Consider the following 27615-nt stretch of genomic DNA (forward strand, 5'->3'; position numbering starts at 1 on the left):
TAATTCTACTAAATTTTTTAAATAAACTTTTAATATTTTTATTTCTAAAAAAGATGCTAAGAGACTCAACTAGATTAAGCTAAGTATACACAGATTAGATTAATTATACCAAACTGGTCTTTACTTATTAATTTCCAAAATAAGAAAAATTATAATTTTAAAGAAATGTATTTATTCATCTAATGTTACAATGAATTTCATTAAATAAACAAAATTCGTTATTTAAAAGAATCAAATTAATATAACAGCATCACTACTTAACTGTGAATTTCATTCTGTTCTTTAAAAACCGAGTAATTTTTAAAAATACTCATAAAAATGCAATAAAAAATCATTGGAGACAAAACTTTAATTTATAACAATATGGAAATTCATTTCCTTTTGAAGTAATAAATTTCTAAACTAATAATTGTCCAAAGTCAAAAGATTTCAAGAAAAATTATTAAATATCTTTTAATGAAAATTCTATCTTTTAGATTTACTGTTATTTAATCCACTAAAATTATAATATTCAAATAATGCCAATAATTTCGCCACATATATTTATTCCTCAGAATTTTATAAACAATTAAGTATGAAATTTTAAGTACTTTTCATTTAAAAGTGAGGATATTCAGATTATAAAAAAAAGGAGAGCTTATAAGTTTTCAGTAAAAATTAGAAGAATATTCTAAGTTAAAGAAAGATTACATAATTGGAATTACTTTAAAACAGGACTTACAGAAATTTGAGTCAAGCCTACAAGGGCACTATTCATAAAGTTAAAATTTTATAAAAACTACTATTGATTATTATTGAACAGACATTCTGTCATAAACAATTTTTAAATATTCATGTCTAATTCCATTACATCAAAAATTTTATTATGAATTTGTATTCAGGTTTTATTAAAGTAACATCTGAGAATTTGTAAATATCAATTTCAATATATTTGAGAAATGATCACATAATTATTAAAAAGTACAAAACTTAAACGTAATAAATTATAAAAAATGAAACAAAATAAATTTTAGAAAATATTTAACTGGTTTCTAATTCATTGTAAAAAAAATTCTTTTTTGGTCTTTAAAAGCATATAGTACAATAATACTTTCAAGTAATACTATACACAAATAACAATCAAATTTAATATTTTAAATTCATATTAGTGAGCAAAGTTGGAATGCATTTTTTTCCCTTGTTAGTACCATCACCATCTTAGCAACAATCTTCACAGAAAGATTGAAGTTCCACCTGGAATTTAATATTCCAGCAAAGGGATGGAAATACAGAAAAACCAGCATTCCACACAACTTGTTATGGTACTTTTTAAGTTACACTACATACACATCAAATTTCTATAATTTCCATTTTCATCCAATTATAAAGTGAAAACGAAATTCTTTTATGAGATATACAATTACCTATTTACAAACAGAGAAAGGAACATATAAAATGCAGCACAAATTAATCTGTCTGAAGCCCATCTAGACTGAATTGTTGGGTTTCGACTTCTTTTGATGGACTAATTTGTTCACCTTCTTCACAATCCAGCTTTTCTTGTGGAATTGGAGTGCTAAAGCTTGACCACCAGGAGGAGACGGCTGACTTTGCATTAGTGAGTGCACCACCTAAATTGACAAATGTTATCCAGAACAAATAAAACAAACTTTCTAAAAGTCTCAGATTTTATTTAGTAAAAAATAAAAGCTAATTATTTATCCATAATTAAAAATATTTTTATAAAAAGAAACTATATATCTGAATGCAACTGCAAAACTAAGAATTTAATTACAACAAATTTTACAGCAATAAAATAATTTACACCTTGTAATATAAAAAAACTTATATAACAAATAAAATAAACAATACATAACAGGATTTTTAACACACAATATCAAAATTTTATCATTATTTATTGTGTTAAAGAATGTTGCAAAACTTTTGGAAACATTTTTCAGATAAGACTTATTAAGAAAATTCATCACAACACATAGTAATTATTAATTTAAATCAGAATTAATTTATGTTGTATTTTGGCTTTAGTTGCAGTCCTGGGAATTATTATTTCAAATTACATTTTTATGTTCAAGAACTAAATTTTGTTTGAAAAAAAATATGCAGAATGTTTTCATCAAAATTACTTATATAATATTTCATGTATGTCTGTAAAAACCAATTTCTAAAGCCATCTATGACCTTAGTAAAGGGCGAATAAAATAGATGTTTTTAGGATAGCAGTATGAGCACAATAAAAGGAATTTTCATTTAAATGGAATACATAATCAAATCAAATTTTCTGACAAAATTCATAATGATCCCTGGTGCACATTTTCACAACTTAATTTAAAGCTCACATATTTGTAATTTAATATCAATTCTCAATATTTGGTATCAAATATTTGAAAATGGTGCAAATGCCATCAAGAATTATTTGAAATGGAATATACATAGTAACACATTATCTTTATAGCTACATATCATACATTAGTATTATTATTGATAATATTTTACTATATAGAATATTCACAATATGGGTTAGTGTTTCAGACAAGTTGGACAAAAAGTGTGGATTTACAAGGGTATGAAAACATAAGTCATCTGTGCATTCTAGACAATCAGACAAAGATTGTGAGAGTCTTCTATCAAAAGAATGCTGATGAATTGTCCAAGAACCATTAGAAGAAGAATATCTGTTACCGAACAAGTGTGACATACATTGAAGAACATTCTTACCACAAAGAAACAACGAAGCACAAACATGCACTAGGCGATTTAAATTTTAAGAAATACCATAATAATGGAAACTCATTTCAATTGTATATTTCTCTAAATTTTGATACAAATTTAAATTAAAGAGCTCAATGAATTAAATATATATATATATATATTGAAAGAAACACAATGAAATGAAGCTTCTATCTTATAACTGCTTCCTATGTTGAAGGAACTTCTTGAATGCCATATAATTTAATGAGGTTGTATATATGACATGATGGTTAGGGAACTTTGCTGCACCAATTTTCAGAACACTGTCTTGCTATTGGAATCTAATAGCTTTTCCATACTTGACAAAGGTCCAGAATTTAATTGAATAATTACATTAAAGAACTGTAATTCCAAACAGCATTCAATAAAAATTTTGTAACAATTACTAAAACTTTAAATAATTGCTTACCTAAATATAGTACATCAACTTATTACCAAATATTTCTCAAATGGATAATTTGAATTTTTTAATATATACCCAAATAATTAAAATCCGATATTATATACTTAAAGGATTTTTAGAAAAATATTTGAAATAGCGCAGATCAATCACTTATAAGATAACTATGAAAAGAATGAAATGAATTAGTTTGCATTTGTAGGGAAAAATAAATTATTAATATTGAATTGATATTAATCCCAATTTGTATACTGGATTTATTTTTTTAGATTATAGGTAGAGAAGACTTTTCCTAAAATGTGGGAAACAGAATTAGAAAGGTCCTCTATTTCAATCACTTGCAAAAAAGACTGGACCGTTTGTAATGGTAAGACTAACTTTTTTAAAAAAAAGATTTATATACAACTAAATAAAAAAAAAATTAATGAAGAGATTACTTCTAAAACTTATTACTGAATTTTTATTTACAAACATTTGAGAATATTTGGTCCAATATCTTAATCTTGTATTTTATTTATATCATAAGAAACAAAACAATATGAAAAAAAAATACCAATTTAAGATTAATTAATGTGATGAACTTCACTACCAAGCTTATTCACAATTTTATATACTTGATTACAAAAAGATTTTGAGAATTAAATTATAAAAACTAAAAAATCTAAATATAAAAATCAATTTGATATGTTTTTAACAAAGCAAAACTTAAAATATAATATTATATATTATATTATAAATATATATATAATGCTAGCAATTTCAAATGCTCATATATACTATACATGCATATAAAACATAGCAACACATAAATATACATTTAAAAAAACATTATGGAAATTTAAAAAAAAAAAAAGTATATATATATAAAAAAATATTTATAAAGAAAGAAATATTTATTAACTTTTATAAATGCTTAAAATAACTGAAAGTATCCATTTGTAATTGAAAAAAAAAATTCAATTGAATATATTTATACTCTTACAGAATATTTACCAATTCAAATTATTAATATATAGAATGTTATAATCACCTTCAACTCCTTAATTTAAATTTAAAAAATCATATAGAAATGCAACTGGCTCTTATATGGTGAATTCCTCAAGTGAAATAATAGAAGTTCTGAATATAGAAACTCCTTCTATAAAAAGTTCTTAATTACCTGAAGTTGTTAATACCAAAATGCTACTAATAAACTTAAATACCTATTAAAAAAAAGAAGCTCTTTAACAAAACAATGAAAAAAAGTTGTATTGCTTTTAATGGCAGTCAATAAGCTGGTAAGTACAGAAATCTACTGCTTATTAAATCATTATGGTATGCATACAGCTCTTATTTTGAATAAAAATTGTTCAAAGGTATTTTTGTATTGATCTATGATTACAGATCTTGTTTATCCACAGATCTAATTAGAATACCTGAATTTGCACTAATTACAAGTGCTAGTAATAACTTTAAAAAATAATAAAACACTTTTTGTCGTTCATCACAAATGAAGTAAAAAAAAGTTTAAAGAACTCTCTTTAACTATACAATTTCAAAATATTTTTATTTTTTCCATATAATCAATAGCTGCATAATTTTTTTTTAAGTTTTTGCATTTTTAATGGATATTTATTTATTTAATAATATCTATACAAAGAATGTTATTATAAATAATTAATAGAATCCTAACATCAGAAAGTGAAGAAATAAACTTTCTCTAACTTCCGCATTCTCCTAAACTTCCGTTTGTTCCTCAGTTAAGCAGCATATATAAACTGACAACATGCTGTAATTGAAATCTATGAAATGCGAAATGTCTTTTTCACAAAATTAATATTTAAGTGAGATGAAAGCTCATATTAATTTCCATCAGTATGAATAGAATTTTTTGCCCTATAAGCATATTATTATGAAGATGCTGCTGAAATTTGAGAAAATACTATTAATCAAAAAGGAATCTACTTTTATTTCTATGAAAAACTCACGATAAAGGAGTTCAGTTGCATTTTGTAAGAAGCAAAATCAGTTTAAAACAAAACAAAGTTAATATTCAGGAAACTTTAAATTTATTAAATGAAACTGTAAAAAATCTGTTAAGAGGTTGATGAGAAAACAGACATTAAAACATGCATAATGAAAAAGGAATAGAAAACACAGTAAAAAGATTGATGAAAACGATGGCAACGGATTAAATAATGCATCATAATGAAGAGGACAATTTCAAATTAAAAGTTATTGATAAAGCTCTAATGTTAAGAGGAATTTCTATGCACAGAGAAACATACAGGAATACTGGGTAAGGGAAGTGCAGATCAAAAAATTCCTTAACAGCACAGCAACAATTGCTCAGAATTTGAACCCTAAGTTAAATTACATAGATCTATTCTAAATGCAAAGCATTTTGCACTATACAGCTGCATTTAACTATTAAATCTTCAAAATAACAATTATTAACATTTTTTTTATTACTACATTCTTTCCATTTATACTTCAATAAAGAAGAAAATGCTAATCCTTAATGGCAAGTAAAATGTAATTCTTTCATATATTTTTTTCTTTTTTCTTTATTTAAATATATAAAAAAAATTGAGGCTTAAAATTATTTTTTTATTATTTGCTGTACTTGGAATCATTTTGAGCTTTTTTTAAACAAATTCTTTTCGTTTTTTTAAAATTTGGGGCAACATTTAGGAAGCAATGTTCCATAATATAGATCTACTAAGTAACAAATATTTATTGTGATAAAAACACAAAGTCAATGATATAGATTTTTTTTGCAATAAATAAATTATATTGAATTATTATGTAGAAACCGAAAATCAAAGAGCATTTTTTTTGTGCCATTCATAATTTATTTTATCATGATATCCTGAAAAATAAATATTAAAACAATTAGAACCGATTTAAATAGACTTAATTTTATAAAATGAAATTTTTTTAATACTAATTGGAGGATATTATAAATAAAATTAATATATTGAAATGGTTTATTATAAACAGCTTATTTTTACAAAAAGAACTGCATGTTTAAATTGTTTTCATTCATTAACCCCGGGTGTATAAAATTAATGAATAAAATGTTCACGAACCTTACCTACAGCTTTCCCCGTTTGAACAACAGCTTTTCCCGTATTAACCACAGCAGTGTTTAGACGACGACCACGTTCTGAACTCTGCATGGTACTGTTAAGAGATGACTAAAATGTAATGATTTTTTAAAGATTGCATTTAATTCCATATGTCTTAATTTGTCAAATCCAGCAGAAAACCTTAGAAAATGCATATAGATTCAATATATAATTTTAGCTTAAGAAAATTAGCTTAAACAAAATTATATATTGATCATTTATACAAAATATTTATAGAATACTGCTAGATAATTGTAACTATACCATGCTTACACTAAAAAGATTCCCATATAAAGTGCATAAGAGGAAACAAAGCAGAACAACTAGCAAGATTATTAGTAACACAAGGCATAGCAGAAGATAGACATAGAGTGACATGTATTCTAGAAAGAATATTGAAATAAATAGTTATCTTCATGACATTTTGTAACAATAAAAACAATTCATTATTTATTTTTATTGTATTTATTAATAAAATGATAATCAAAAGTTTTCAAATTAAACATAATTGAGCTCTGTACTTATATATCTTAATACTTACTGAGAAAATTTCAATTTCATATCAGCCATACTAAGTTGTCCTTGAAATGGGTGGCTAAAAATGCAACAAAAAAAAATGTTAACAAAGACAATGACTAGAAAGTAAATCAGATTATCCTTCTTTTAAAAAAAAAATAAAAAAAAATCTGTTAAAACATTCATATTTTTCTTACCCAGGGTTTACTTCCAGAATTCCTGAATGCAAGCTACAACTCCACATTTTATAATTATGAGTCTGCTTCCATGCATTTACAAAGCTAGGATTGAAGGGTTCAAGTTCTTTGCCATTACCTAGGCACAAAATAATATAATAAAATACATAGTATAAAACAGAATATTCCAATATAAAAATTTCAATTTTATTATTTATGATATCACAGTGTATATTTCAATTTAAATAATTATTAAGTCATTTGGTTGATAAAATTATTGCAATGAAATGAATATGCTCTAAACTTCATATCCTATATCATTATTCAAGAATTTCTGCCATTCTTCTATTCTTTATCAAAGTAAAATTCTATAGACATATATATGTAAATATTATAATGCAAAATCTTCAGCCAAGATGTAAACAAAAGGTGCATCAGATATAAGATGGCTAATCGAAATGATAGCACATTTTGTGTAGTACAGCAGAGTTAACAAACATTTTATATAAAACAAATAAAAGTTATTATAATGACTGGAAGGGGGAAAAAAATAATTCAATTGTTTCTTAAACCCTTTTCAATAAGCAAACTATTTTCAAATAAAGAAAATTTATCATTTCATTTATGCTTGGATATTTGTCAAAAAGTCAAATTCAAGACAGAAAATCAATTAGGTATTGAATCGTTAATTAATAAATAATGAAAAGAATTTCAATTTACAATAATATATCATTTTTAATGAATTATAAGATATCAAAGATTGATTGCTTAATCATTATTTGTAATAAATAATAAGATGTCAAATATAAAACAAAGTAAGTATTTTCAGAAGCATATTTTTTTCATGACACAAAGTACTTGCATCATTTTTCAAGAAGCTGAAAGATAAAGTATCTATCTATCACATATGTTATGACTGAATATGAACAAACATAAAACTCATAGTTTAGAAGTAAAGACAAAATAATTGGAATAATAAAATTCTTATAAAATAAACTTTACTGAAATTAAAGATAAAGAATGCATAAACAATTAAGCTTTTCTTCTAATCATTCAGTCAATTATTAATACATTATATGTAAAAGATATTATTACTAAACTTATCAAGAAAAATTAAAATGCAAAATTACCTTCAATTTCAGAAGTACGCATCAAACTTAAAAGGTATAATTTAAATTGAGACCTTAACCACTCATCTCCACCTTCCCAACCTAAGAATAAAAGAAAATTATTTCAAACATTTTAGTTACATTTTTAGAATTTATATTTCGTATGAAGAACTGATCAGTTAAATGTCATGGAATACAAAATTTAATTGAATTAGATTGCCATTTCAGCCTTAACATTATTAATAAATTTTTCAATATATTATTTTTCTACTCAAGTTATACACAACTAAATAAAAATAAATTACATCTTTGCAAAGATTTATATATTTAAAATTTCATGTAAGTGAATTAATTCCTTGAACTGAAATACTTTCCATGAACTTTCCTAAACAAACTGACAATGATCAGCTGCACCAGAAATTGAGAACTGATGCTTTTTTATTAAAAGTTTTACAAATGAAAAAAAAAAAAAATGAAAGTATTGAAAATAGTGTTTCAAGATGCATAGCGAGAAATTGCTATAGAGATTAAGTACTTTAAAATAAAAAGTCCATTTGTACATGTATGCATATATACACTTGTGTATTTTCTAAGCATAAGAATTTTTGTCTTATAATAATGCATAATTTTTTATTCAAAAATATTTTTAAAGTTAATTTTAAATGTACATTCATTAACTTTTAAGATTCCTGTACTTTCACAATAACACAAAACAAATTATGTATTTTTAGTTTTTGACAAAAACATAAAAATGATCAAGCTATCAATACCAAAGAAATTAAGTCAATATTTACAACTAAAAATAAAAATCTGTGATATTTTTTTCAATATTTCCTAAACTTAACAAATTAACAGTTTATTTATATGGATACATCATTTTTGAAAGTGTCAATAGTGATGTAGAAGCATAGCATAACCAAAAATTTTGTGTTTGAATTTTATATATGCAACAACAAATAAGATGTGGCATGGCTGGAAAGACAAGTATAAATTTCCCCTGGCATTAACTCACAATATTTAGTAAATTTATTTGAAGTCTTATAAAGCTAAGAACAAATGCATTCCAAAATGACTACCCATAAGATTGACAAAACTGCTATGAAATTGATGATAGGACAATGCCATGTTCTAAATGAGTTTTTTTGGATGACTTTTTGTAATATAAAAGAATAGCAACTTTTAGAAATGGTCCGACTGTAAAAAAATTGTCTTATCCATTCTTATTCCTGAAGTTTAGTAAAAGGCTTTATTGAATGCTTAGCATACTGAAAAATTCAATAAAAACCTGCTTTTTAATGTATATGCAAAAAAACTTATTTTATGAAAATGTTTTAACAAGTCCCAGTTTTTATAAATAACAAAAACAAATTCATTCAGATAAAAACCAACAAAAAATAAATTAAAAACAAAAACAGCTCTGCAAGTTATATGCCAAATGAAAATAAAGTAATTTTTGAAGCCGATGACAGAGAATATAATGAATTACTCCAAAATTTAACAAAACTCGTTAAATAAAGAATTAGTTTAATTAAAGCAAAAAAAGCATTTTTTCTTCTTTTTAAGGTGACTTTAATCACATTGAAATAGATGAGTGCAGGTAAAAAGTGCTCATAAAAGATGGGACTAAGCAAACAGAGACTGTCTGTACAAGCCAGAGCATTTTCTCATGTTAAGCCTAATGCACATTATATTTTGTGAAAACAGTGGTGTAACTAGGCAGGATGCCAAGAGTGGCATTACCAAAGGGTGCAAAATTGTGGAATAAATTACTAGTGCTTAAGTAATAACTACTTTTAACTCTTTTTCTCCAGAACTAAAATAAAACTTTTTAAAAAAATTTCTAAGATTTTACTGCATTGATATATTTATTTATTTTTAAACTTCACAGATTGTTTGCTGAGTAATTTTCTTAAATTTAATCTGATGAAAAAAGTTTCCAAATTCTTGAAGAACCGTTTTCTTCAATCATTGTGAACCACAATTGTTCCTGCAGAAGTTTACACTAGCTGAATCTTCAACTCAGTATTAAAAAACAAAGAATAATTGCATTATAGATATTAAATATGGATGGCCTTCAGTTTTCTAAAAAACATAATAAATCATAAAAATGTTTTTTTTTAAATCGCTTTGAAAGTTTTTTAATGAATTATTACTTATTTTGCACCAGTGATATTTGATATATTTATTTTTTAAATCAATGAAAATAAAAAAGCTTAAAAGAGAAATTCAGATGGTATCAGTGAAAAAATTTTGATATAAGATGAATTTGTATTTCACCAATCTTGTTAAATCAGAATAAATTTGTTGGTGAACCCTGACATGAAAGTTCTTGAAGGATCCTCTGAAATAATTACACATAACGTATATTTAAATTTGTCTATCATTACATTTTAAAATTTAATTTCAAATATTCACATGGTTTTTAACTATATATTTGTTAATACTTTTTTAACAATTGCTATATAATTTTGATAAATAATTTAATTAATCTGAATAATTAAAAAATATTGATTGGATGATAGGCCATATTAATTCAAAACTGTTTCATATATATAATTATTTAAGTTTAAATTCAACTTTTTCTTCCTTGACATTTTTTTTTTCATGAGAGGAATAAGGAATACAGCTTTAAAAAAGGAAGGGGTGCTGTTTTGGTATTTGCTCACGGCAACAGTTTATGTAGGTACATCTCTGTGAAAAAATATATAATCCTTTGTAAAAAAAAAAAAGTATTGTTTGTTTAGAAATAAAATAATTTTTAAACATGTGTCAATAAATATATTTACAATCATGATTAAAAACTTAATTAAAAATACTTGATACTTAATACTGAAAATAAAAATAATAAAAATACAGTGCATTTTATTAGGATCCTCATACTTAAAGTAACACCATATTATTGATGCAAAATATCACAATGAAAAATCTCATAACACAGATCAACAGCTTAAAGACTGTCTATACAATTTATATTCACAGAAAGTTTTTTTGTTTGTTTCCTTAAATCTTGCTTGGTGCAAATCACTCATCTTCTAGTTTTTAATCATCCATTTTACCATAAAAAATTTAATATTTATTACTGCCATAAAAAATCCAGGGATTCATAATTCATAAATTTACCCCTTCCCCCCCCAAGACAAATAAGTGGTCTTGTATCCATGATTGCACAAATGAAACTGAAAAAGAATAAAACCCTTAATAGAATATACTTCTATCCCAAATGAAAGACAAATTATAACAGCCACTTCAAAATGGGCATGTGTTTTTCTTCTTAACATTAGCAAAGGCCTGTTTCTGTTTATATTTCTGAAAATCTAATGATTCACAGATGCCTATCCAACACCAATCTGACCTTTCAGATACAAATATGAATATATGGAACCAATCTTTAACTAAAAACATGTATTAGTAACACTGACAGTAAAATAAAGTGACTGAATAATTCAAAGAAGCAATGATGTCGTTTGAATTTCATTATAAATAATAATAATCATTGTTACAAACTGCATCCAAAACCAATTTTTCAAAAATCACTAAAACTAAAAAAAAAAAAAAATGCATTCATTTAAATAAAACTGGTATTATTAAAAAGCTTCTTCCTCCCCCCCCCAACCTTTAAAAAGGAGTAAAAATAATTTTTGTGGCAATAATATGTTTATAGATTACTGCAAAAACACATAGAAATTCTATTTTTATTTTTTAATTAAACTTTGAGTTAATATTTTGAAAAATACAGTTTTAGTGGTTTACGCTGCATGTAGGTTATCAGGACAAATTTTACTGTAAAGGGAGATTTCATTGGGAAAAAGAATTTTTATACAAATTGTAAAGCGGGGAAAAAAATCGTTATAAAATTATGGAATGTGAGCCATAAAGAATAAATTTTGAAAAACTTTTTTTATGCAATCAACTAACATAATACATAATGTATTTAATTACAATTCAATGTAGTACAGTAAAATCAGTACAAGAGATCGTTCAAGGGTTTGCTCCAAAATGATATATTACATGCCAAATGAGTAATAGACTACAGAGGTTTCACTGGAAGTGTTTACAGAGCAGCTTCTTACATGCTCAATATATCTCTTTGCCACATCAAAATCATTCTGCTGTATTTTTATTTTTTATTGATTGGATCCATCCACATATTCATCTTTAACAACACACAAAAGGTTAAAATTATACTTACTAGCTAAAACTTAAATAAATTCATCAATATATAAAATAATAAAAAGTGATGTTCAGATGTCTTAATGAATCACAAGTATGGCACAGTACGTATTTCATACTGCCCTATTCCAATAATAAGCAATGCACATTATTGAAGAAAGAAGAAGTGGGAAAAAATGCTCATTAAGTATTATTTTAATAAATGCTAGAATACCTGTATCTATTTAACAATTCCTTTGAATTCCTACCTTTTGTTGATTCTCCCCCTTCCCCACCCAATACAAATGGTAAACATGTTTTTACGACTATGCTTCAAATTATCTTATTCAATGTGTGGGAAATGAAATAAAACTAAAAGCTTTCTTCACCCTTTCAAGAAAAATAACCACTTTCTATGAACCTTTTTTTGTTTCTTCCCCAAAATTAAATTTAAGCACTTTTCATGATGCTATGCACCCTGATAACAATAAAATAAATAAATTATATTAAAGAAAAAAATAAAAAAAATAATTGCTCTTTAAAATAAGGTTTGATTCTGAAAACACTGAAAAACTGTGTTTCCACAGAAATGTAACATATCTGGCATATTCCAACAGAAGCAAATACTTTTTCAAAAATTAAAGAAAAATAAAACTTTGGATAAACTTGAGATTAAATCATATTCGAAGATTTGAACTTGTTAAAATGTTAAAAGCTCTGTTCATCCTAATGTAAGAATCTTTTATTTCAGTAATAGCAGATTTGTGGAAAATATCACACAAAAGAGCAGGAATAAAAATTTTTAGTGCATATAATTATCATTATAAAACCCATATAGTAATATATCTAATTAGTTATAATCGTTTCAACTACAAAAAGTAAAAAAAAAAAATCTTATTACTTTATTTTCATACATCATTAAACTCTTACCAGTGCCATCAAGGAATACATCTTGTCTGTCTTCCATAACATGTCTCACAATGTGATCAGCAAATCTTAAATCTTCTGTGGTTAAATTCAATTGTTTTTTTAAGTCAGGATCTATAATTTCTATTTTTCCATCATCAACCTATTTTTTAAAAGGTATAATTAAAAGATAGTATAATTTTGTAATGAAAGTTTAATATATAAAATCTTATAATGAGGAGTAAAGTCTGTTTGTTGAATAAACAGCAGGGATATGGAAAACATTATTACAGAGTGATTATATTATATGAAAATCAGTGCTTGGTAACACAAAGATTGATGAGATGTCACATATAGGATAGCAAGAGGAAGGACTGCAATGAGACATCAAAGGTAATGAATCTTTGCAGCTGTTCGAAATGAAAATATGTATGTTACACAACTGAATAACTTGGAACAACCATCTTATGAAATAATAAATAATTTAGCAGCAATATCAAGTCGCTCTTAAATCAAACCATTTTTCATTAAATGTAGAATCTCGCATGCAGCCTACATTAGTAAAAGGACATTTAACTGCATTAAGATTTTTAGGATTATAAATACTTAAATAATTTTAAAATATAAATTTAGGTTTAATTTAATTTATTAAAATTAAATAATTTCATTTGAAGAAAAACAATGGTGATATTGTGCTGCAGTCATATGTCAAAGGAGATAATCAAACATCTTATCCAAACTTCCATGCAATATCAGAATTGAAAACTTTTGACTCTTGACATTAGATTTAATAACCACCAGATCGTTATATGCTGCAATTCTTGAGTTTCAAATCTAGAACCGACAATTAATATCTTATCATAATCTTATAGAGGTTCAATTCTAAGAACTAGTAAGCTATTAGATTATTTTTTGAAAAAATAATCTAATCATACATATAGATGACTAGTCAAAATTTAATCAAATATTGTCTTAATATCAAAAGTAATACTAATAATTATTCCATCTTAGATTAATCTTCATTTGACAATTTGTTCATAACTTATAAATATAAGTAGCAAAAACAAAATTTTGAAAATATTAAATCTTACTCACTTCAATTATTACATCAAATAGTTGTTTCTTTTGTTTAAAAAGAATATTTGTAGCGCCCACAAGAAATCCTCGAACACTGAGATCATTCAAAACATCTAAAAATGGCAAAGACAAATACGGATGGCAAAGCATGCCCTAGGAAGAGAATACATATATAAATCTAGTAATATACTTATATATAAAGGAAATGGAATTAAAATTACGATTCTAAAGAACAAAATCTGCCTGCAAGCATAATATTATAGTTTCTAAGTACAAACTATTTAGAAGAATTAACTCGATATTTTCTTCCTGGTACTTTTCACTATCTTGATTTCATAAGAGCATAATAACTTTACTTAAATTAATGTAACAAAAAAAAGTTTAAAACATAGGATATTAACTGAATTTTTTTACAATACAAAATTTTCGTTCATTTTCTGCAAGCACGGAACTACTGTTGAAGGTAGATAATGAACCTCCTGAAAAAGTCATATTGTAATTTTTGCATATGAACAACTTCAGAGAAGGGTTTTTAAATACCATTCAATACCAATTAAATACCATTCAATTAAATTCAGAAAATATCAATTCATTTATTTATTTCATTATGTTATCATATTGTACTGATTTTTTTAAAAGGAGGGTGAAGTTCAAAAGCATATTTCATGCATTCACATATGATAATAAGGTAAAAATACTGCCAGGAGAAATTCTAAATTCAGACCTTGAAATAGACAGTAGAACACATTTCAGCAGATTCAATTCAGCATTAAACATGATTTCTGGCAGAATGGAAATGAAAAAGAATTTATTAAAGAAAATACGCCAAGGAAATATTACAACAATCTAACTGAAGAATATTCATTCTGATCATATTTAAGTTATATCATTTCACACTCAGATTAAATAAATGATATAGACTATCATCTGAAAGATAATAAAAGCGAATGCATAGGTATGTATCTGTCTTTAACTACTTTACAGTGTAGACCATTTCACACAGATTCCAAAATTAGCATAAAAATAATTTAGAAGGTATATATAAGCACCTTTGTTTTAATGTTGTAATTAATTGCATACTTTACATAGGAAATAAGAAAATGCTAATGATAAGTTGCAGTCAGATGTTAAAAACATAGACAGTTATGACACGACTTGATTCCATTAGGCATGTTCATGAATAAAATAGGTGCAAAGTTACTGAAAACTTTTAGAAAAAATGATTTAAAGTAAAAGAAAAATGAAGAAAAGAAAATAATTTAAAGTTTAAAAATACTTTGTTAAAAGAACCATGAATATCAAATCAAGCATAAGATATTAATTTGAAATAAGATACAATCCATATTCCTGATGAACAAGTTGGTCAACAAAAGAAACTAGTATAAAAATAAATATATAATAATAAATCCACAAAGGTTTCAAATTCCGATAAAATTTAACCAGTTCCTACTTTAATGAATAACTTAAAAAAAGAGAGAAAGACATCAAAATGGGACCGAAACAGTATTTTAATGTCCCTCAAGAGAATTTTTATATTTTTGCTTCAAAAGTAGAATTTCTAATAAACTTGTAAAAACTGATGGAAAAATATCCATCCTTAATTTCAAAACTTATTTATCTCAACCTTATATATAAATTTCATAAAACTAATATACAAGCAAAATTAATACCATTCCAATACAGATTATTAACATATATATTTAAATTCAATTTTAGAAGAAGTAATATCTATATAAATAAAGTACACCAGTTCATAAAATTTTAAAAAAGTAAATGATAAAAAATATATTTATCATTAAAAGGTTAAAATTATGATAAAGAAACTTAATTCATAATGAAAATTGTAATTTTATTTTCATATGCAGTTGATTGAAGATTATTTGAATCAAAGAGGGGATATGCAATTATTTTCACATTTCAATACGAAAATATGAATGTAATTCAAAGCAAAGAAAAAAAAAGGGGGGGGGGGGAGAAATTTGCACTGAAAAATTATACAAATAGAGCATTCAGCATAATTATATTTGTAATTCTTAACTTTATTTTCTAAGATAGTTAATTAGAATTATAAAAAAAAAAAGCTCTTAATCTAATTACATATTTTTTGAATGGCTAACATTGCAAATTTAGAAAATCTTGCATATCTTTCTAAATAGCTCTTATTAATCCGTTCTCATATGAGAAAAGCAAAAAACATCATCTTCAAGAAATAGAATAAAATCTTCAGGCAGAAATATGCAATTTTTATTCTCTTTTTTTAATATTTTATGGTTCAAGTGTCATTTGGGGTGCCACTTCAATAAAGCAGAATAATCCCAAGAGGGTAGGAATCAACTTTTAAAACACCCTGAACTATCATAACATTTCTTATCCAAAGATACATATATAAAATATTATCTTCAAAACCTTTAGTGACAAAAAAAAATCATGGATATAGAGAAAAGATGTAGATTAATAAACGAACTAAGAAACAAAATAAATCAGTATTATTCAGAAAGTGCATCTAACACCTAAGTTGTATTATTCCATTGTCTTGTCCAGGATTTGGTGAATATTTTTTTTTTCATTTGATGATTTAATATCATTAGATTTTACTCAAATGTATTAATTTTTTTTTGGGGGGGGGGAGGGGTTGAAAATGTTTTCTTTTTAAGAACTTTCTTTCCCCTTAAATATTCTTATTTTCTATAATTTTTCATTACATAATAATTTTCAATACATTTAAATATTATCTGCATTAAGAGGGGGGAAAATGATAAACTATATATTTTCAAAGTGAATGAATTAATATGTAGTATTTTCTTTTTTTTTTTTTTTTTTTTTTTTTCTTTTTCATTTAGATTACTCAGCCTTTTATACACAACCAATTCTGAGCTATACATAAAATCCAGATTAAATATACAACTTAATTAATTAACCTGTTATACAGTTGAAAAAATTCAACATACTTCATATTAAATCAAAATTCTGAATAAGCATTTTTATATTACTGAATTTAAATATTTAATTATATAAATGGCATTTTTCGAAAATAGTAACATTCATTCTTTATAGAAATATTTTCAAATGCTTGTTAACTATAAAAAGGAAAAACTAAATAATTTGAACTTCTGATAATTCACATTAACAACTGAAACACTTTTCTAAATATTGCATATTTAAAGAGTTATTGTTTCAACATATTTTATTTGTAACAGTTATAAAAGCACTTTTATAACTGTTACAAATAATCCACATCCCATATGTAAAAACATTTATTTGTTTTCAAGTAATATATTTACTAAAATGTTAATTAGCATTAATTTAGATTTATACAGTTACAGAAAAACTTTTTAAGAACTCTGAGAATATATAGAGAGACTTCAAATTTTTATAGTTAAATTTAAGAATTGTAAGTCCTAATATGTATCCATCTTTAACCGGAATTATTTGTCTTATTACATAAAGTTACCACTTCAATTATTTAACTGCTTTTATAAAGTGTGTATTCATAAATTGTAAAATTATATTTTAAAAAAGTATAATTCAAAAATATTTTTTTTTACAAACTACTGAAATCTTTACCTTAGTAAATATACATAATGGCAGGCCACACTCATCGGATTCAATGTCCATCACATTTAAAGATTTTTCAGTCTCTGAGATTTCATTCTTTTCAGCTTGAGAGTTAGATGTACTCCACCGTCTGACTTCACTATCTCCTCCTCGAATAGTTGAAGATGGTAAGACAGAAGATTTGCTACCTCGAAGAGAAGACATTATATTTGATATCCCATCATTAATAGCTGGGATAACATTCTGCAACTTTTGACCTTCTTGATTGGTATCTGTAGAATCATCTTGAAATTTCAAAGATGAGTTATTTAATTTTGTTTTGTCATCTCCCTCCAACAACTCATTGATTGCATGAACCAATTTATCTTCATCATTCACCTTTGTTTCTGTACCTGTAGATGATGTAATACTAGTAGCACTAGAACCAATATCTGGTGTAATATGATTCACTTTCACCCAACTATCACCTTCAGTATCACTACTGTTTAAACTGGAACCTTTACTAGAAGCTTCCGAATCAGGAAAACCCAATTTTTTAGTGGATAATGTTTTTGGTCTAGAAATTTTACATTTTAATTCATTAAGATTTTGAGTAATATTTTCATTATCATTTGCATCAGGACATATCACAGTGGTGTGGGGCTTGTTATTTTTGAAAGAATCATTATCTTGAGATAAACAGTCATCAGTTGCATTTTCTACAATATTACAATGCACTGGATTCGATACATTGTTGGTTACCACATCTTTAAGTTGAGTTTCATTGTTATTTTCTTTATAGGATACCTCTAAATAATCTTCCTTATCTGTTACAGTTAATTGAGGAGTACTCCTTGTACACCAGGATGTAGCAGCTTCATTTAACCCCTTTTCAATCATTCCTGTAGGATCAAATCTAAGCATGTATCAACAAATATTACAGCATTTATAAATCAGCAGACAGTTTCTAAATATAGTATTAATAAAAAATTAAGAAAAAAACAACATGAGATTATATTTGCTTACCAGGAATTAAGGAACAAAGAGTTAGAACTGCAGAACAAAGATTTTTTACAGGTGCCTTGTAAAATAGAACCTTAAAAAAATCACAATATCAAAAGGAAATTCAATCTAAAAACAATTCAATTCTCATTGAAATAAATTAAAATGCAAATTACAAGACCAATTTTAATGAAATATAACTTACCAAAACAGGTAAAATAAATAAATTGAATTTTGATTTTTAAATATCTTAAAATGATAGATTTTTGCTTTTAAATATTTACATATACATTTCTCTGCTATCAGAATATTTCAATTTTAGAATCTGATGCTTTAGTTTTTACAAATTGATGAAAAATTATTGTTAACAGTTCATGCAGCTTAACATATTGACTATCACACTGAATTTTCTAAAATATAATTTATATGGACCCACCAGTGACCTCAATGGCAATCAAAATGTTAAATAATTAAAATTTACTTTTATTAAAGTAATTAATAATAAAGTACTTAAATATATACGTAATTTCTTACTACTATCAGAAATACATAACTATATGATGAGCATGTAAAACCAGCTGGGATCATATAATGCTCCCAAAAAATTGCAGCTCAATTCTTGAAGGTTGGCAAGCAGACCGACCAGAGAATGAAAACTCCTAGTATCTCAATATTTTAAAAACCATATTCTTTCTTTTCAGAATACAGGAAAAAAATATTATTTCTAGATAAATTTCACAATAAGAACTTTGTTCATCTGTAATATAATAAACAAGAGAAATGCCAATTTTTTTTATATGTGGTTTATGCATTTGTTAAAAAGAAAACAATTAAAATTAAAAGAAATAGAAAGAATTAAGAATACAATTAAGCTAAGCAAACATTTTCTGTTTAAGTACTTGTTTAATATTTACATTACAATTATTGTAAATAATGATACAAATTATTTAAGTATAATGATTCAAATTATTAAAAAAGCAAATTATTAAGTAAAATATTTTGAAAAAAAAAAATACCCCCAAACCCTACGTACAATTAAAAATAATTCAGCAAAAATCTACAAATAAATTATCCAAACTGATTATCAACATGCAGAATGATTAAAATCACTACATATATTGATGATAATAATATAATTCAAAATTTAATATGACACTAATTATGATCTATTTAAAAAGGAAAATAAAATAGCACTAATATCTCTATTGCATGAAAGAAAATTATTTTATAATTAAAATTTACTTTTACATTTTGAAGGGATAAAAAATCCCTCAGTAATCAAAATTATTGAAAATATTGTATTTTGTTTTAAATTTTTAAATTTTATTTCAATACCTAGCACTAGTATCATTCCCCGAAACAATTAGATGTCAAACATAGGAATCGACAAATTCATATTTAGCATTTAGCTGAAAGGGTCATAAAAGGAAAGGTCTATAAAGTCTTAAAGGAAAGATCTAATTAATGTCAAAGGCACAATAATAAGAAATGAAAAAAATTTAAGAAAACTATTTTTGATTACATTTTCTTTTGAAATGTGACAGAAATTTCATAACAATAAATATAGAAATGATTTTTAAAACCTAAGTTTAGCATTCATTCAACTGAATTCAGAAAACTGGAACTCAAAAGTTTTGCTAACATTAAACAATGTAAAGGTTTACTTTAGTTTAATTACATTAATGTCGATTATTTCCAATGCTATTTTGGCAAAGATCTCATTATTTTGAACTCTATGCAGATGGCCAGAACAACACTTGAGCTGGTACTGCCTTTTATAGACTACAGCACCACACCAGCAAAATGTTAATTTGCCCACAATGTCAGCTTTAATAGACACTAGGTCTACAGGATGGATTTTTAGTAGGATCAGAGTTTGAGCCTAAGGCCCTAAGATCTTAACCACAAGAGGTCCACAAACAAAGAAAAGAAACTACAATTTAAAAAATATTTAATACAGAACTTCTGTAATATAATTTCTTCACATTCAAATACATGATGAAATTTATCATTAAATTAAATGAAGTATTGAGCATATTCTTAAACATTAATCTAATTTTAAATTTCTTTTGATATCACAATCAATAACTAATATAAAATTAATTTTGCATATTTTCTAGAAGGCATTTAATTGATTCACATGAGAAAAAATAGCAAGCATTCATTTATTATTCTTTTTTTGAAGTTATCAAATTTCACAGTCAAATTATTACAAAGCTACACAAGAGTAAAAAGGTAATTTACAACTTACCTTTCTCTCTAACAGGAGAAGTTTAAAAAGAAGTAAAGTTTTATGCTTAAAGCGTAACACAAAATCTCGCACAGATAAACCTATAAATTAAAACTTTACAATTATTTTAAATTCAAACCCATATCTGATCAAAAACACACAGAAATACTAAATCATTGCTGTTTAATTTTAATTAACTCCATAAACATAACAATTGAACAATTTATTTTTAGCATGATCACTTGGAAAGACTTAGAACTATGAATCCAAACAACATTCCCAGATATTATGAAATATAATAAGATAAAAGAACTTGTTGATATAGACATTTTAATTTAAAAAAAAAAACTAAACTGATGTAGTATTTTTTAAAAATTAAACTATTGTAACTTAACACATGAAGACATTCTAACTAAAATAATTAAATACACTATGTTTTACTATATATGAAATATTAAGGAGATTGTCAATGAAATTTGTAACATACTAGAGAGAAATTGCTCTAAATTTCTAAGAATAAAAGCAGTTAAATGTCATTTTCCTCCTAACAAAGCCAATATGCATATTCTCTTTTAACACCCATAAAGAACTGAACATAAATTTACCATGTATAACTAAAGTATATTCTACACCATCTAAAGCTCTAAAAAATTAACGAAGTTCAAATATTTTTCAGTCAAATATGTTTGTCACAATCTGTATTTTGTAGTTACATTTTTGTGATAGTTCTAGTGTTGAAAAAAAAAAGGAGAAGAAAAATATGATCATGTTATGAGTGTTATTTTAACAAGTGCTGACAATCCTGAATCTATGTCACACAGAATTCCTTCTCCAAATTTTCATTTTCATTTTCTCGATATATCAAGTAAAGAAAATCAAGTAATAATACTGAACAGTGCTTATCATAGAAACTAAGCAAAAGATGGTCAAAGTAAAAAGAAACTAGATATCTTATTTCCCTAAAAAATTTAGCTTAAAATAAAATTTAAAGTAAATTTTTAAAATTAAATTTAGTACCTAAAAAAAACTTATCCAAGTTAGGTTTAAGATGATTTAAATAATTAAAGGAGAAACAGAAAGCATACTTTAGAATAATGGACGTTTCCTCCATGATAAAAATTTTATGTATATGTGTGTGGTGGTGGGGGGATAAAGGATAAAAATTCAACCCTCTTACTAAGCAACATGTATTTTTACCATGCAACGAGAAATTATTATTACTATTAGTATTTTCATTTTTACGGAACTGGAAAATAAATAAAACCTAATTCCATAAAATCTATGATAATGAATACTGTTTTAAAGAAAGTTGCTTATTAACTGATCACCAGAGAATAGTTGTTTTCCTCTCTATACTTATAAAATTGAATGTCGTCTTATTTGAAATTTATATAGTTCATAGAAGGATTAAACATACTAGAAGGTTTAACTTTACTATTAAAAATTTGCATATACTTTGAACTGGGATAATTCGTCGATAAAATGGTGATTGCAAAATATGTTGATGACTAGGAACTAAATTTTCATACTGTATTTTTCACATATTTTTTGTTTACTTTGTAGAGGAGGTCAAACCAAATATTACAGACCGATTGTAATAAAATTAATTTCATTAATTTTAAAAATTTAACACTTAACAGCTAATACTACAGTAGAAAATGAAAAATGTAATTATTTTATTAAAAAAAACAAACAGTATAAGCTAAGAAAATCTATATTTACACCACAGTCAAATATACATTACCAAGTTCTAGAATGGGCAAGCAACCTTTACATATAAGTATCTAATGTTGGAATTAAAAAATATCCTAAATCTGACATCTCTACAGTAATAAATAATTAGGATTGAGGATCTTGAAATTTCTTAATGGGTAGAATATAAATATTGCACAACATAAAAATATATGTATTTTGTTTTTTTATTACATACATACAAAACAGATAAATAAAGGTGCAGGTACAGCAACTAAAAAAAAAAAAAAAAAAAATCCTCTAAAAACAAAATTAATTTAATAAAAAAAGTACACAAGTCATTTATCAAATAGATTAGTTCAACTTAAGAATAAAGTAAAATGAAAAAACTATTTCATATGTTTTTCTGATAAACAGTCAAATTTACTCACCCAGAAATGCTTGTTGCCCATCAGACAAATCTTTAGGAAGAGAACTATTTAAATTCTTGTAAGTTTCTTCAAGTAGCGACACTTTACTAAAATCCCTTTCATCAAAATATGCATGTGTAATTAATTCCAGTTTGGCTTGGATAAGACCATACAAAGGTACTTTGCTCAATACACACACACTTTTTTGAACAGTTTCTCTGGTAATGTCAGAACTCCTTCGAATTAAATTCTTTACAAAAAAAAAAAAAAAAAAAAAAAAAAAATTAAAAAGTGAAAATTTATACTAATATACAAAGTTAAATTCATTGATAATTAAATTCATTGACTGCAAGACCACAGAAGAAAAAAAAAACCACATTATAACCATTCCCTATACATACATACACACATATATATGTATAGAGTGATCGATAAAGGCCTTTGAAATTCAAAATAGTATCTTATTTAGCAAGGGAAAGAACTTTTACCTAGGCTAGAGTGATGATGCTGAATTTACCGAGAAAAGTCTAACATCTGTTTAAAAAATCCAATTACAAAAATTTGTGTTATACTATAATAAAAACTCAGGGAAAAGATTCAATGAATCAGCTGTAAAATTGGCAGATATATTTGAATTTAAAATTATGAACTTTTTATGACTTTAAAAAGGGATTATTCCGTAATTGAAAAATGAATCCGTATGTTTTAAAAATAATTTTTATTTATTTTTTTATTCATTTATTGTGTTGTTGCTTAAGTCGGGAAAAAACGGTATTTCTCAATTTTAAGACAATTCTTTTTTCAAGTCATGGAAATGACATAATTTTATTCCGAAATATTTCTACCAATTTTACAAATAACTCCATGAAATCTATGCCTGTGTTTTTATTCTTATTGATCACCTTCATTTTTTGTAACTTCCTTATTTTGGTGCTAGATATTGCCTCAATAAAGTCAACATAGTCACTTTATAATAGAAATATAATACTTCTCAGTCTACATAATACACCATTTTGAATTCAAAGGGCTTAAAAGGATATTACCATTCACTTAGCATATACAAGCTTCAAGCAAGAAGACAATTTTACTAGTTTAAATTCTATATTTATATCTCCCGTGAATTTCTTTTCAAAATCTTGCCAGCTGAATTTTAAAAAGTATTTATTAACAAATTATTGAGAAATCTGATTTAAGAACATACTTTTGCATTCATCTGTCGATAACAAGATATTCCATAGACAGTCTGATGAGGATTATCCAAAGATGGCAAATGAAAATAAATTGTATCTATAAAATAAAGAAAGAAAAACTTCAATAAAGATACAAAAATTAAGAAATTTTAACGAAATAAAATGGTTTAAACTTCAAAATAAATAAAAAATTTAAATATGAAGAAAACTGACTAAGACAATCTTTAACTATGAAAGCAACCAATCATTTTGACTCTTACAAAACAAAATTACAACAATATTTTTACAAATTAGAATAATCTTCTATAAAGATGAACATGGAAAAAAAAAAAAAAAAAAAAAAAAAAACAGTGGGAGTGGTCTCCCTAAAACATTCTCACATATCCTCTAATAAACTTGTCATGCCAGTGAGTGCCTTACACAGCATTAGCATACAATAGTTATGAAATATTAACTTAGCCATGAATATGGCATTTTTACTGAATCTATCGTACCATCCTTGGCAAGTCTTTTGCTGATTAATCCCTGGTATTCATTAACAGTATCAAAAATTGAATTCACGTTTTGGAAACATTTTTCACAACACATTGAAATAAAAGTCTGACACAAAATTGCATTTGTAGTCACAAAATCCCATAATGCCACAAATTTAATATATTTTTGTCATTATGTTTTTGAATTATTGTGTTTACATGTCTCTGAAAGTACACACCAACACAGTTAAAAAGGAGTTGGATTTAGCTCAAAATTTGGCAGGTGTTTGCACTATAGATGTAAAATTCGTGTATCAAACTTTATTTATCAAGCTCTTTTCATTTGTTATTATGTTAGCTTATATTCAAACAGCCAGACAGATGGATTTCTTCAGAACAGACTCTACTTAAAATTTGATAGAAATCTACAAATTTGATATAAAGACCATATACCAAATTTCAACAGCCTAGCTCAAGGCTATTTTGAATTATCTTTATCATAGACAGATGGACATAATGCCAAAAATGTGTTTTTCAAATTCAGGGAGGTTTAAAACATGGAGATTCATCAAAATCTTGAATTCGAATATTTTGCTGATAACTGTACTTTCTCTATACTGCATATACGAAGGTAAAAAATGTTGGCCTGGCCACTTGAATCGTTAAATCAAAATAATCTACAGGGTGAGTTTGACCTAATCTACCAAATGAAAGGCAATGTAGGAACCCATTTGGATTCTAAATGACTATAGCAGTCCTGTCTTAACTCTTACTGTTTGCAAGTCATGGTGGATTAAAGTATTATGTTACTAATTATGAAAAAAATCTTAATTTAAAAAGTCTCTAAAAGATCTACTTGTAAAATATGCACATATTTTGAAAGAGCAGGAAAATTCCTATAAGGTGATACCATTTTCATCAAGATACCTAGATTTAAAATTGAGCAATCAGCAACAAAATTTTAGTGAAATGAAAAAGCAAATTGTCACCAAAATCTTTAATTCTGAATACTATTCTAACCATAATGCATTAAATTTACCAAAAACTTGCCCATTATCTTTTAAACGAGCCTACAATAAATCATATCCATGCACTTGTTCAGGAGAAATTTAGTCTTTCATTTACAATACTTTATTGAAAGATAATTTATGATACCTATGGGCTTTGCTACAACTTTTGGTTGGTAGATTAGATCAAACTCATCCTGTATATTCAAAAATCTACGTAACATTATAATATAATCTACATAATAATATTCAATAATCTATGTTCCATTTAATTTCTTTTGCAGTTAAGCTGATAAACAAATTCTAGAATATAAAAATAATCTTGAAAATTAACTAAAAAATTTCAATTTCAAAAATCACTTTAAGCACCATAAGCATATATTTAGCCTTTAGCAATTACTACACAGGGCAGCCAGAATTCTGCAGTTTGAATTTCCCTGACTTTTCCAGTTTTTTTAAAGAAATTTCCCTGCTATTTTTTGGATGTTTCTAATATCTTAAGAATAATGTCACTTTATTTTATTCTTTTTAATTATTGCACAATATGTTTTTAACTGTATTTGAAAAACTGTTCTCCTTTTTTAACTAAAATAAATGTTTAAAAAAATTAATGCCCAGAAAAAAATTTTTCACTAATTGAATTCCAAATAAGCTTCCCTTTCTTGCAAATGTATTAGCCAAAACTAGAAGATATACAGGGTTGCCACTCAAATTTGGAAAAAAAAATTCCCTGTATGTATATTCAAGATAAGAGGAAATGCGAGAATAGCACAATAGCACATGCTAGTCATAATGCAATATGATTTTAAGGAGTGGAAAAAGCTAGAAAAGGAAGCAACAATTCAATATTATACAAAATAATAGCATGTTAAAAGTAATTTTATATTTACATTTAAAAAAATAAAATTTTTCTTTATTTATTTATTATCTAGAATTTAGTAAGACAAAATTTATATATTAAGTAGGGAGGAGGGATATTATTACCTCATGCTCTTTAACTGTAAGTCACCTAAATTTAAGAACTAGGGTGAAATAAAACAAAAAAACATTTTTGTTATCATGGTAAAAATCTTTTAATAATCACTTAACAACAACAAAAACAAAACAAAAAAACCCACGGGTTTTTTTTTTTTTTTTTTGTCTTTCCCCCTATTTATTCATTTTTGCCAATTCCAAGGAGCGTAATGAAAAACTGCTGCAAAAATGCAGAACTTTTGGCTAAGAACTTTTTAAGCACCTTAGCCAAAAAAATTAAGCACCTTTGTACATGCATACATATGTAACCTTGCGTATCTTCTAAGCATATGATATATTCTGTTTTATAATAATGAATAGTTTTTATTGAAATTTTTAAAAATTAATTTTTAATGTATTTTTTAAAATTTTAATATCTATTTCTGTATTTGCACAACATCTTCTATTGTAAAACAAATTATGCCTTTTTGGTTTTTGACAAAAAAAGTTAATAAAAATGAAAAACTATACCAAAAAATTAAATCAACTTTTATAAGATTAACAATAAAAACGTGCAATTTTTTCTTTCAGTATTACTTAAAATTAACAAACTATTTGTTTATTTAGATGGATACATTATTTCTGAAAATGTCAATATTGATATAGAAGCATAGCATGACCAAACAGTTTGCATTTGATTTTTACATATGTAACAATAAATATGGTTCAATAAAGCTGGGATGGAAAGTGTAAATTTCTTCCTGCACTAACTTGCTATATTTAGAAATTTTAAGTTAAGAGTTAAGCATTTCGAGATGGCTATGATCATAAGACTGGCAAAACTGCCTCGAAATTGACGACAATACAATGCCATATTCTAAATAAATTTCTGAAATCATTTTTTTAATAGAAAAGAATAGGCGCATTCAGAA

General features: G+C 25.5%; 1 protein-coding gene across 3 annotated transcripts in view; it reads right to left on the bottom strand.

Annotated features, from left to right (window-relative positions):
• Positions 1 to 320: 320 nt before the first annotated feature.
• The window catches only part of LOC129963953 (late secretory pathway protein AVL9 homolog), a 35369-nt gene continuing 8074 nt past the window's right edge, over positions 321 to 27615 (bottom strand). The window contains exons 5-16 of one of the 3 annotated variants that reach the window (XM_056078587.1): positions 24261 to 24346; positions 23081 to 23309; positions 20979 to 21058; positions 18752 to 18821; positions 17756 to 18627; positions 14210 to 14344; positions 13139 to 13277; positions 8081 to 8161; positions 6972 to 7089; positions 6800 to 6853; positions 6220 to 6313; positions 321 to 1610 (exon numbers count right to left, since the gene is read on the bottom strand). In XM_056078587.1, the coding sequence (XP_055934562.1) occupies positions 1467 to 1610; positions 6220 to 6313; positions 6800 to 6853; positions 6972 to 7089; positions 8081 to 8161; positions 13139 to 13277; positions 14210 to 14344; positions 17756 to 18627; positions 18752 to 18821; positions 20979 to 21058; positions 23081 to 23309; positions 24261 to 24346 (2102 nt within the window). In that variant the 3' untranslated portion in view covers positions 321 to 1466. The remainder of the gene's footprint in view (positions 1611 to 6219; positions 6314 to 6799; positions 6854 to 6971; positions 7090 to 8080; positions 8162 to 13138; positions 13278 to 14209; positions 14345 to 17755; positions 18628 to 18751; positions 18822 to 20978; positions 21059 to 23080; positions 23310 to 24260; positions 24347 to 27615) is intronic. The other 2 variants (XM_056078578.1, XM_056078595.1) reach the window with 2 other exon arrangements.

Source organism: Argiope bruennichi, chromosome 1 (genome assembly GCF_947563725.1).
Source record: "Argiope bruennichi chromosome 1, qqArgBrue1.1, whole genome shotgun sequence".
Lineage (NCBI taxonomy): Eukaryota > Metazoa > Arthropoda > Arachnida > Araneae > Araneidae > Argiope > Argiope bruennichi.